The sequence below is a fragment of the Rhipicephalus sanguineus genome, chromosome 5 (genome assembly GCF_013339695.2).
Source record: "Rhipicephalus sanguineus isolate Rsan-2018 chromosome 5, BIME_Rsan_1.4, whole genome shotgun sequence".
NCBI lineage: Eukaryota > Metazoa > Arthropoda > Arachnida > Ixodida > Ixodidae > Rhipicephalus > Rhipicephalus sanguineus.
In genome coordinates this window covers 12,611,677-12,625,559 of record NC_051180.1, presented here as the reverse complement: position 1 = coordinate 12,625,559, position 13,883 = coordinate 12,611,677, and the positions used below count along the sequence as shown (strand labels likewise).

The 13,883-nt window shown below is 47.2% G+C and overlaps 1 protein-coding gene across 1 annotated transcript in view; it reads left to right on the top strand.

Annotated features, from left to right (window-relative positions):
- The first annotated feature begins 7,577 nt into the window (after positions 1-7,577).
- Positions 7,578-13,883, top strand: part of LOC119393109 (homeobox protein BarH-like 2) — a 35,065-nt gene continuing 28,759 nt past the window's right edge. Inside the window, exon 1 of the mRNA XM_037659933.2 lies at positions 7,578-7,938. Coding sequence (XP_037515861.1) covers positions 7,578-7,938 — 361 coding nt within the window. The remainder of the gene's footprint in view (positions 7,939-13,883) is intronic.

Genomic DNA, 13,883 nt, shown 5'->3' with positions numbered 1-13,883 from the left:
TTCAGATGCGCACACACATCGACTAAGCTTAGAGGATGGGGTTCGCTTATTTTGCGCTGCTCCAAAATCGTGGCCACTGATTAAAACTGAAGTCTCACATAATTAAGGCACCTTTTGTGAGACTTCATTGCCAAGCCCCTTCATTAAAATGAGGAAACTCGCGAAACATCTAACAAATTTTGCAGAAAAAGTATTCTCAACACATGTATCGACAAGCATGTCCAAATACGTGAGCCAGGCCCGTAGCGAGAATTTTTTTTTCGGGGCGGGGGGGGGGGGGGGGGGCACTTGCTGAAGGCCTTGACTATTTGAGAAAAAACACCCATTTTTATTATTTATTTTTGTAAAACACCCATCTCATTAACATTTCGGAGGGGGTGGGGGCATCCCCCCTGGCTACGGGAATGACGTGAGCCAATGCACACGCCCTTCCTTTGTTACAACATTTTCACGGCTAAATTCAACAGGTGTAGAAGAAAGATAAAACCAAAGCATTTCCAAAGATATCATCAATATATGTCGCACCCGAACAAGGCCGTCCGCAGAAGTTTTTCCAGGGGGGTGCATCCATGGAGGGGGGGGGGTGTACTACCGTGACTTTACCGGCAAGGTTAGTCAATAATATGTAATAACATGCAAAGTTGGCTGGCAATCCTGAAGGCCGTTTCACACGAATATGCGGACCTTTTGTGTGCTAATGAACGTGTGCAGCTTATTACTACTGCATAGAAAGATATCCGAAATACCAGGGGGGGGGGGGGAAGCCGCCCCCCCTTGCACCCCCCTCCGGACGCCCATGCACCCGAAGCGTTATGGAAGATTACAGGCTCGATATCATGAACTCGCCGCGGTATCTCAATGAGTAAGAGGCTGCGCGTTGTGGTGCTGCCGAGCGCGGGGCCGCGGTTTCCATCCCGGCAGTAGTGGCCGCATTCGGATGGATGAAGCATAGAATAAGATAAAATAAAACGAAATAAAAAATAACAAAAAAACACGTGTGTACTTGTGTACCGCGGCTGCACGTTAATAAACTTCAGCTGGTCGAACTTATTTCGCATCCATCTATTACGGCGTGTGTCATTACCAGGTCGCTGGAAGACACATTCAACCTCACATTTTTACTACGTGGTAGAAAAATGAGGGAATACTAAAGGCGATTTTAACGATTCATATAACAATATTAAGGAAGTTATGTTCAAATTTTCAACTAGACGCGGATATAAGGGTGGAAATACAATCTTGAAAGTTGTGCGTAGGCACAAGGAATAAGTTGTAACCATGAGTAATATTTGCATTTACTTGTTCTGGCTGGTATTTTATTATAGTTACTCGCATTCATTATTGCTCGTATTAGATTATATGTATTACCATGTTTGAAATGACTTTGAGACAATATTGGTATCCTGGCTGATATTATTACCTACTATTATAGAAGAGTCATGCGTATTTGATAATGTCTTTTTAGTATTGCATAGCAGCATATGTCGAGAGCACGTGTCGAGAACTGCTACGTACCTTCCCTATACAGGGTGGCCCAGCTGTCTCTAGCCAGAGTTTAAAAATATGCCGACGTGCTCTATGACGACGCGGCCAAATGCATGTTGCCACGTGGTATGCGATATCTACCCGCATAAGCACCACGACGCTTCCTGCACCGCATGCGGTCAGGGGGTCGCCACTCTAGTTCACATGCTCTTGGAGCGCGGGTCGCTAGGCCGGACCTAAAGCAAGTCCAGATGGGGAGCCATGGGGAGCACTCACTCACTCACTCACTCACTCACTCACTCACTCACTCACTCACTCACTCACTCACTCACTCACTCACTCACTCACTCACTCACTCACTCACTCACTCACTCACTCACTCACTCACTCACTCACTCACTCACTCACTCACTCACTCACTCACTCACTCACTCACTCACTCACTCACTCACTCACTCACTCACTCACTCACTCACTCACTCACTCACTCACTCACTCACTCACTCACTCACTCACTCACTCACTCACTCACTCACTCACTCACTCACTCACTCACTCACTCACTCACTCACTCACTCACTCACTCACTCACTCACTCACTCACTCACTCACTCACGTGGTATATTTTCCTATTTCGCGGGCATATTTAGGAAACGGAAAAACACTAATACTTAATAGATAAGAACCTGAAAACTGTCTAATGGGATGTTTTGCAAACTGATCTACAGCTTTCTCATTGGAATTTTTTGTCCAGCTTAGTTGCTTCAAAAGTTAGTTAATCTTGCCTAATTAAGCAATTAAGAAGAACACAAGAATAGTATGACGTGTACCATGCAATAATAAGCAACGTGCATTCGGTCGCGGCGTCATATAGAGCGCGTCGACATATTTTTAAACTCTGGCTACAGATAGCTGGGGCACAAGGCGACTCCTCGCCGACTTCCAGGTAAGCGAGCAAGAGCTACACACTTGCGCTGACCTAACTTACGAGTACGTACATATGGAGGCAGCAGCAATAAATGAAAATCGATATTAATAATTACAGTTGTGACTCGTAATAATTAATCATGATTTAAGCAGCGCACTGAGGGACGAGGACAGAGAAAAGAAGGTGCACAACACGGGCGCTAACACCGTGCTTAAATCATGCTTAATCATGCCTAAATCATGCTTAAATCATGATGAATCCGTGTACCAACTAGCTCAAGTTTCAATTCTCATGCGATTCGTAATAATTTGATTGTGGTTCTTTGATTAAAAGTTAATCAAGCAATATTCTATATGACGCTGCGTGTCGTCCGACCCGATAATTCACGATAGGGTTCGTGCGACCCACTGCTTGAGGACAGGAAAGAGCACGCAGGCGGGGTTGACAGAATGCATCCCGATGTGGGTCATTCTGTCGGCGGCGGAAAGCACGCTTACTCAGGGAGCGACGTGTGTGCATATAGCTTTGCGTTGGACGGTGCGTCGGCTGCAGGTTCACAGGAATTAGTCACACCTGTGCAAACGCACGCGCGGGGTTCTCCTATACGGCAATCCGATGGAAAAAAACCATCGCCCGCAAAAAAACAAAGGCGAAGCGATTTCGGGACATAACCTACATATGCGCTCCCAAGTTTGCGGAGCGTATATTGAGAGAAACGCGGTGCCTCGATGACAGTTTGCTTTTAAACGGTCTACCCAAGTGATCTACAATGCAGCAGCTTAAATTTAGGCGCACTTTAAACGTAAAAAAACACAGTTAGTCGAAATTAATACTGATTCACACGACATCTGACGATGGATCAGGGAAATTCGCCCGCATGTATACAAGCACGCATCCTCACACCTTGGACATTAATCTACAAATAGGTATCCCGTACAACCTGTCACAACGTGACTCGATTCTTCTTGTTTATCTATGGCAACTAGTGGCATTCTAAATGCATATTCCTGCACCCCTGAAATGTCCGATAGGTACACATGATGTACGTGTCCATGCAGCCGAGGGGCGACTAAGGTCGGCGCACTGACCTTAGCATTGACACTGCTCTGGCGGGGGCGCGTATGACTTCCTCCGCACCAGGGGCAGGAACCTCGATAGCACATCGAGGACATGGCGTGTAATCTTTTTAAGTGGGGATAAACCCATGTTTGCTTCTTTTCTCCGCTGTTGTGGGCAAAACACTGATGGGAGCAAGTGCGAAAAACACTGCGCCACGCAGACATATGGCTTGTGGCAACTCTTTATTTTGCAGAGCTGTTGCGAAGGCAGTTATTATTGCCGAACGACCTACGCGTAAAGTTACGATCAGCAATATTTGTCTGGCAATAAATCTTTGCGTTACATTACAAATTAAAAAATTAGCGCAGCTTGCACTAAATCGCGCTAGGCTGGGCCCCAGCAGAGCTGGTGGGCAGCCCCTCTTGTCAACCATCTGTACAGAATGCTTGGGCCGTGATTGAGAGCGTGCCGGTTCATGATGATGATAATTGTCGATCTACGACACACGGCAAACCTCGAGCATAACAGCTCTGCTGTAATAAGGCTAAGTGCGCACAACATTTAGTACACTCTTAATCAGCTAGGTCCCGCTTAAAGTGCTAGATAGAGTCAGAAAACCGGACATTTTTCGTTTGGTTTCCTGGATATAGCCAGCATTTAACCAGGACCTGATTAAAAGCGTAGCCGTGCTAAAGTATTTCAAAGCGAAGCTTTGCTTACTACGAGACTGAAAAGATGAGACTGAAAGCTAATCTCTGGGATATAATTCATCATCGAGATGCGACGACTAATTCGGACGCAGTTGCTGTTACTCCTCAGAGTCTTGACTCCAGCTTTCTGAAACGATTTCAGTGCAACGATAAACCTTGCTATCGCTTTCAATATTTACACTTCGGCTCAAACTACGAATATTTCGTTTTCTTGCTCGCCTAAAAGAAGTGTTTCCTAATCACCGTAGACAAAAATTATGTAAATAGGTACCAGTGTCGTTCGTTCAATTACTTCATTAATATAGTTGCTGGCTAAAAACAGCGTCGTTTATCGGCAAGGTGCCATTGTTGTGTTCTGCTCCTTTTATAGGACGGGACGTCACCTTGAATGTGTTTCTTCTAAAATATCGCTTTCCAGATCATTACCTCATGAGTCCGTTGTCTCCTCTAACGAAATAATTAACGAACAAATAAAGAAAAGGACGAAGGAGCACGGAATCAGCTTACCTAAATGCCTGTCGGTATACACAAACAGTGGAAACAAATCAGTTTTCCAAACGAAAATAGAATTCGCAATGCGACGCTACATTAAACTTTTTACGACACTTCGCGCACACATATCAGCGAAATTTAGTAATGTTACCGAGACGGGACGACACCAATATTCAGATGCGGAATACGCTTCACGCGACGTTCACGTGAGGGCGCGTTTATCAGATGTGACCAAACGACAACGCGGGGCATTGGCGGGGAAATAATTTTCCAAATTGATCGAGTGACTGAACGACGATTCACTCGCGACAAACAAAACAAAGAAGACCAAATAAAAACTGCATCGTGTTTAACGGTGCCACGAGATGAGCTCAGAACGGCGTGGAATCATCAGAACGACCTCAAAATGTGCACTGCTTCACGCGAAGATACGACAGCGCGCAGCCCTACTTCATCTGCATGCCCTGCGCATTCATCTCTTCACCCGGGGTTCTTCGTGCGCCTAAACGCTAGACGGCGCAGTACGATGCCGTTTTATTAATGTTATATCATAACGTTTGTTTTCGTGATAACAAGCTTGTAGCCTATACACGTGGTGACTTCGGTAAACAAAAACCGAAAACATGCAGTAGTATTAGTGCTCAGTTTAGGCGGTTATCCTATTGTGAGTTCTCCATGCAGGCTCTTTTCATCGCGACCCGCTATCAGAGCGAGGGGTCAGAGTCGGTGCACGGCGGTCATGCGAGCGTTTTAAAAACGTGGTTTTCGGCCCGAGCTAACTGCAAACAAACAAATAGCACGTGAAATGTAACCTCTTCCCGAAAGCAGCAACTTCTTTCCAACACAAAGCGATGGGGAAGTGGATCAGTCACCTAAGCCAAACAAAACAAACAAACAAGAAGTTATGGCACACGCAACTTTCCCGAAGAACGCGATAGCGCGCTTTATAAAGTGCTCGTGGCTTTGCGCGCCATCTACTCCGTCGCACTTTCTTTTTTTCTCTTTTTAGAGGAAAATGTTTAAAATAGCCCCGGCAAAAACGAATTTTAGTACGTGCACACAACAAGAACGCACCGCGTCGTTTGGAGGCGGCATTTAGGCGGGAATCGGAGCAGCCAACCAGAACGGCTCGCGTGGCGCACGATGAAAACTGGCCCGGGATGCGGTAAATGAGCTCCCCTCTTTGTGTCGGGTTCGAATACTATCGGGACGACGCGGTGTGGACAGGGCACCGCCTCCTTTCAGCCGGTGCTCATTGATGACGAATTGATACTTAATCAATAATGCATTCGCAGCGCGTGTGCAGTTCACGCGACGCGCTCGGTGGACGTTGTTGATAAAACCCCCACACCCCGCACCCCCTCCCTCCGCTCGTCGCTCTTTTCCCCAACGCACGCCGTGAGACCTCGATTTTCGTCCCTTTTTTGCACGTCCGAGAACACGGCGCAGAAAATGTTATAACTAAAAGGAAATGCGCGAAACTATTGTGTGAGCCGTGCTTTATTGTTTGTTTGGGTGTTAATGTGGCGCCCCTAAATACGCATGATCTGTATACACCGAAGCGGTGTAGATGCATTCCAGAACTGTTCCGAGTGCCTTCGCCTACACATGCGAGGGAAGTAAGGGGTACGTTGTGAGGAGAAAGAGAAAGGGACGACCCATAGTCCTATCAAACGTCCTGGCCCTCTCCTCTCTGGTCTAAAGGTTCGGTAACAGGCTCGGTAATGTCATCAGGTCGAATAACGCGCGCTTGATGCGCCCACAGCCTCGAAAGCGGGCGCCCCCCACACGCCACTGTCATCATCTCGTGACACTTACGACTATTGATCCGGCTGCTTCCACGGAATCTAGACATTTCGGTCGTTTTAAAAAAATATACTCTGCCTCTTTTTAGATTTCGCGCGCATTTGGAACGATGAAAGCCTCTTCGAAAACGCGATAAATGTGGGCGGAGAGCAGTCTATAGACCGCATACATTTATCGCGGAAGTCTTTCTTCCCGTTTTCTTTTTAAAGTGAAAAAAAGTATCTGCGTTTGTTGGTTGCGTCCTTGAAATGAAGGCTTCGACTCCAGAAGAAAAAGAATGGCGCTGGGCGCCGCCTTTGACGACTTGGAAGACCCTCCTTTACACCATGCTTCCGAAGCTGATGCTTCAAGAGGAAATATTTGTGTAAAAAAAAAGGAACTGATTCCTCCGGTGCAGCGGCATGGACTATTGAATAAAACGGTCTCCCGAATAGGAGATATGGGGCACCGGTACCCATTTCGCCTTGCTGAATGGCAAAGTGACTCCCTAGTCAACGCCCCCTTGAGCGGAGGGAGTGACACGAACACTATTCGCGAACGGGATTGGTTGGTCCTCCGAGTTCCCTACTCGTAGCCCGCTTACGTGCGATGAGAGGCCTACACCCAGAGAGTGCCGGTTAAGAAAATATTAGTAAAGCACTCGGTAGTGGCTATTCTTAAAGCTCGAACATATAGAATCGGAAAAAGCCTAATTTCTTCAAAGTCCTTAAATATATGCCCACAAGCAGTGTGTTGGCTTGAACACACATCAGTCGAGGACTGTGTAACACCGCCCGTCGAGTAACGTATTCAGTGACGAAGTGTGAAGTAATCTTGAATACCATGCCGTCTAAGGATTGGTGATGAACTGGGACAAAAACATTCCTGTGCTTGCCATTCGTATTCGAGTTGGTTTGAATCCAATTTCCCTAAGCTCGCTGGGCTCCACAGCTGGCTGATGCGCCCAGTACACACTTGCTGCCCGAGCATGGCGTGAGGCCACTGGTACACGCCGTCCAACTGGACTGGTCGGAAAGCCAGCTTCCTTGCGGAGCACTCAAAGGTCCACGTCCGATGCGCTTCGAAGAGTCGTGAGTGAAGCGGGAAAAGCCGACGTCATGTTCTCAAAGGAAGACCTCATGTACGCCTCTCCGAGGATGAACATGATGGCGCCCAGCAAGACGTCTTTCCTCATCCGCGACATACTGGGCTCGAATACCACGACGACGACGACGAGTTCGCTTTTCGACTGCGCCACGTCCGGGACAGCGGGTGGCACGGACGCGGCAGCAGCTGCGACTGCAGCGGGAATCGCGGCTTTGGTGGCTCTCCGCGGTGCGGCAGCCGGACCTGGCTGGACTTCGGCCGTCGGACCTGCCGAGCCGCAGACCGAACCACCGCCTGGTTGCTGTGGAGGCTTCCTTCTAGGTTGTGTCACGGTTCCTTGCCTGAGCTGTGCAACGTCTCCGTGGAACGCAGGTAACGACACAGGCCGAAGCGTTGGGCGTCCTCAGATCAACACATCTTTATCGCTCGGCCGTGAAAACCACTGGGATAACGTTTAGACGGAGGGCGCAAAATGTCTAGTGTGCAGAGGCCGACAGCGTGTTCTTGTATCCAAGTACCTGATACTCTCATGCTTATTCCAGCACTAATTCGGCGCTTTATAGATGAAATTTGTACGCCGGTTAAATAAAGAACCCTTTCTTGAACACCAGCGAGATTGTAGAGCGAGCAATCGAGCAGTTGTCTCGAAAGAGGTAAGATGAGAGTGTCCCTGACAATCGACGGTGCCGCAAGTGAGTCCAGCGTTTCGCCTCGTTGGCGACACACACAAACAGTAAGGGCGTTCTGATTATAAAAAAAAAGCTGATTTTGCTTTATGTATTACTTTACGGCGATTATTGTCTCACGTGAAAGAGGGACGGCCAGTTTTCTCGTTAAATGTGCATGGTGATGCTTACTCATTTAAAGGATACAACCAGTATGAGGGACAGCGATAAAACTACGCCAACTAATGACTTCATCTTAACGCATGCTGTGTCGAACTGAAAGCTTTGTTGCCGTGTGGAGCTTCTAGTCAAACACGTCCTATTCATGCGAACAGCAATGAGAAAACGGCGTGTTCGAGTGAATGCTGTAGAGCCTCTGGCGTGATCCACGCGGCCAGTGAAGTGTGACGCGAGACATAAACACGTCCGCGGAGGTATTTTTTTTTCCTTTCACCTCGGCGTGTGTCCTTGGTTGGCAACGCTCATTTTTAGTCGCCGCATGCCCAAATCGATTGCACCCAAGAACCACGCCAGATGGAACGGAAAACACGAAGTGGTAAGAGGAAGGCAGTATGTTACTCGCTATGTAACTAAAAAAGCGAAACAGAAAATAATAAGGTAGCTCGTGCCTGGAGACCTGCGGCCGGGTGCTTTTAGGCGCGATATTTCTCGCTGTCAGGTAAATAAAAGAGAGAGAGAGAGGATACCAACAATGACAGCAATGAACTAAACAAGGAGCTATAAGAAAATCCTGCACAATGACAGGAAAATGCAGGTGACCTAACAAGGCCCCAAATTGGGGTAGAAATAAACAACCGCACGAGGAAATGGCACAATGAAAGTCGTCAGGACTATCCGAATCGTATACCGTAAGGGCGACAGGTGCGGGAGGACGGGTCATTACGTACTAAATTTGCGCCTGACGACCTTCCGAGAGGAACACGCAAGGTCGCGGCGTAGCAATTCTGTTTCAAGAGTCACGCAGACCTCCCATGACGAGTACTTCGCTCATTTTCATTCCGAGTGTTCCAAACTTTGCACGAGCCTTTGCTGTGAAAAGAAAAATGTCCTCAGCAACGCATGATGGTGCAGATTATACGTCACTATAATAATATAATTTGTCGGGTTTTACGTAGGCCCGCCGTAGTGGAGGACTTGGGAAATTTCCACCGTCTGGTTTTCTTTAACGCGCACTGACATCGCATAGTAGACGGGACTCTGGCATTTAGCCTCCATCGAAATGCGACCGCCGCGGCCGGAATCGAACCAGCGACCTTCGCGTCAGCAGCCGTGAACCGTAACCATTGTACCCCCGAGGCGGAGTATGCGTCACTGCACCCCTTGGATAACTAAGATAGACGCTAGGCCTTCTTCTCCGCATGCTCAGGTGCAGTCAAAAGCAAAAGTAATTTGTGGATGATGGCACCGGAAAAGAATAAAAATTTCTTTTAGTCCAACATAGAATCGCTTAAATACAGTTGCATTGGTCGAACATGTTCTGTGACACATACGACGATAGTTTTACTATATTATTTCCTTCATTAGGAACTTTGCCAAAGCAAAGATTATTCTTGTTGTGAATATTTATGAAGAAAGTGAGCATCACTTCGCCCTACCGCAGATTCACTAATGGAGCAATTTGTTTTTACATTGTTGTCCAATCTAAGAGTCATAGTATATGCACGTAAGCAATTAAAACGTGATGTGCAATGCCGACTCCCTACAGCAGATTTGGAGCACTGTTACGATGAAAGGCTATTTAAAGCATGCACGATTTAGCTTGAATTGCTTTACTCTCGCACACACGGCGTGCACACTTAACATTTATTTTACTCCGCAGTGATAATGACTCTAAATGTAAAACAAAATTAGCGTCTTTGTTGGGCTCTCATCAACCATAATTATTACGTGGCATTACTGTTGAATTCATGCGGTTTTGCTTTTATACGGTCAGACGGGGCACTAAGAAATACATTGTAGCTCTGTACATTCTTCGTTGGCACTGAAGCAGTGCAGTATTCGCAGTAACGAGAGAATGTAGATGACAAATGCTGCGCTTGCGTCTTGCGTCTTTACCACGACGCTCCAGCAACGTGGGGGAAGCACTTACGCAACAATACTAATGAGCTAGGTTACCTGTTCGGCAAGGATCACGTAGCAGAGACGGTTTGAAGAGCTGTGCGCTCGAGCTTTAGTGGTCTTGTTTCCAAATCCACAGTTACGCACAAGGCGCGCGGATGAGGCCAAAATTACCATGTAAATTTTTTCTGCAGTGATACCACAAATTGGTAAAATTAAAGCGCTAAAATATACATACTCACGGGTCGAGAAACACATGACAGGTGCTTTGTTAAACTATTTTGATACCGCTAAGCTTACGTATACGTATTACGTTCGCACGCCGCGCAGCTGCGCACACATATACACAAGTGTACGTATGGAGGGCACACGTGTGAGTACATGCAAATCACTAATCATGTAAATTATAGCGTTGCTTAGTAGCGAAACAAAACGTGTAGCGCATTACATCGCACAGAATCGCGTATAGCATTCACGTCAGACCAAACACAGCTATCGAAACTATCGTTTCAGCACGCTGTCTATACTGCAAATAGGTATACTGTGATCAACATTCGCGATATGCCAAATATACATTTGGAGGTGGTTACATGCCGCTGAGCAAAATATAGTAGCATATATACTGATGAGCACGGTATGCCGATAGGCTCTTTGCTATTACATTCATAGCAACGCTACTTGCTTTTGAAACGGACTGGGTGCTTGAACTCCTTTGTGTCCGTGCATTAAGCAGGAACTCCTCATCTTTCGGTCCCCTTTGCTGTTTCCCAGTGCACTGTATTCAACTGCACTCAGCCTGGTTGAACTCTCTCAGTCCTGCATGTCGGGGCCACGGCCAGCTTTAGGTGTTTAGAAGAGTTCAGAGGAGACCTATAGAAATTAAAATTACGTTTGCAGAACAGCTTACGTCTCAAGAAGATAGCATAACCTTAACAAAAGCCTCTTGGGTATCCCGAAGTTGAATACGCGAACTTATTCGTGCGTCTCTCAGCGCGGCTATACGCACAGAGAACGATGACGCAAAGGCCGTGTCCATGGGTTGCTACGGTCGAGAATAGCCGGCTACTGGGATTCCCAAATGTACTGTGGAAAATGCTCGCGCTTCAAGTCAGCTCGCCCGAAACGACGCACCCGCTGCTACCCGCTGCGATCCGCGAGCACACCCTCGTGCCTCTCGCCGGTTTCATTTTCTCGCTGTTATTGTTCTACTTAATGTTAGTACGAGGCAATCAGAGGTCGCATGGAGCCGCGTCCCTGTCTACTGGAGCTTCCTGTTGCATTTCACAACAAAGAAACAAGTGACGAGTCTCGTGGAGGTGCTCAGGGGCGCATGCGCAGACAAAGATATGCAAACGTATTCTCGACCTCTGTGTTTTCCGAAGCTGTGACAATACAGACGCTCTTCTCGTGTTTGGCTGGAAGAAAAAAGATACTAAGAGACAATCACCGGGAGGTCGCCTCCGAATGAATGAATGAAACCACGTTTATTCCACATTGAAATGAGCCGAGGGCGCTGCGGTGGAAGAGGTGGCCTCTATGTCGAGGCCATGGTGCAGTGGTAACACTGCTGCGCGCAGTTGTCAGCACAGAGCGTTCGAACAATGCTCGATAATACTATCTGGGGTTTTACATGCGGAAACCATGACAGGATTGTGAGAGACGCTGTAGTTGAGGGCTCCAAAATTTTTCGATCAGCTGGGATTTGTTTATCATGCACCTAAACCTAAGTACATCGGCCTTTAGCATTTCGCCTCCATCCAAACGCGGCTATCGCGGCCGGAATTCGATCCCGCGACTTCCGGGACAGCAGTCCAGCACCATAATCACTAGACCACCGCTGCGGGTGAACAACGCTCGAGATGTGTCAAGAATGTATCACGCCGATTGTGATTAAATATACGCTCATGTTCAGGGGCGTGCGAAGTAAGACTCTTGAGTGCGAATCAAATAAGAAACGACTAGTATACCAGAAGCGAATCGAAGCGAATGCCTTTGCATACTCAGTGGCCGTTCTTAGATGTCATACAAAGCAAGGTTCACATCTTAGCGTTCATAATCGTAGTATTAAAACCACAAATGAAGAACAAGGAACAAATGAGAAAACTGTTCGCATGCACAGCACTCTTCAGTGAGTGCGAATGATGACCAGCAAGGTGTGGCTCCCTGAGTAACGATTGCCGGCTGCAATAGGCAACCTCTCACGTTGTACGCCTATGGTATTTAGTGCATATTTTGATGTTGTTGACATTTCAAAATATTGAAGAAGTATTTCATTCGCAAACAGCGCCTATTAGACTGGTTCTTGGAATCGAGTGCAGCGCGGGCACGTCGCGGCATCCCGCGGCGGCCGCGGCAGCTCCCGCGATTCCACGATGCTCAAATCAGCCATAGGCCGTAGACTTTGTGTTTATGACGCGGTCATTTTGGATTATAGCACCATTTCTCGAGAGAAGAGCGAGCGATTTCTGGCTGACTTTGAAAATTAACTGTAAATTCCCTGCCGTGTAGTGCGCTATATAATATTTCGCTCGCATGTTCTCAGGAACCGAGACTACCGATCGGCAGCGTTTCCTGACCGTGCTCAAAAGGGGTTGTAGGGCCCCTTTAAGCTGAGCTAAATATAATGTAAACACAACCAAATAACGACACTGTGCAGGTGCAGCTTCTCATATAGTTGCTCCTTCGTCTGAAATCCAAGGTCTTGAAGGAAACATAAGAAAAATAATCTCCCCCTGGCGTTACACCGAGGGTATGAAAAGGCAAGCCTCTTTTGTGCCTCAGCAGCGGACTGTGTCGGCGGCGGTCTAATGACTTACATTTGAGAGCCTTGCCTCGGGCTTTCGTGCGACCACGATCAGACAAGGAGTTTCGTGTCACCAACGCAACGAGTACCAGTTGAACCGCAGCAAATGGCGGCACGGAAAGAAAGAACAGATGGCTGAGACCTGATACCCGGGGAACACAGTTGAAGCATGCCGCTGGAAGGCCGAATTTGATTTTCTTTTCTAAGTAAGTTACGACCGCGTCCATCCGAGAAGCTAAAGAGCCATGTTAATTGCGGTAAACACAGAGGACGGTAAAGCTATTGTCGGAGTTTCGATTGCGGCCTCGCAAGACATCGACGATGCCGCACCTGATGGCTAGGCGAAAGCACCGTTCAAGTTTTAAGTAGAGACTGCTCTACAAGACAGGACACAGAAGCTGACTGCATTATTGGCGTCATGTTGTTGGTCTTCGCAGTGTGCTGCTTCTAACGCTGTGATACAGATACCCTCGTCAGTGTCTTCTGCTATTTTTAAAAATCTTCGTGAATTCAGCCCTTGCATGGTCTTTTATGGATCTATACACCGTACTTTAAAGAAAATAATATTGCGAACATGATTTGGCGCTCGCTTTTTTGAGAGCGTTCATTGTTTCTTATTTTCCTTCCAACATTAAAATTGCGCAGATTACGATATTTTCCGTTTACAAGGCCTTGTTGCCAGGTTGTTGCAGAAGTGAAGGGAAAATGCTTCTACCCGTTATCACGTATGTGCCCAGAAATTTGTAAAAAATAATGAAGAAAGAAAGATT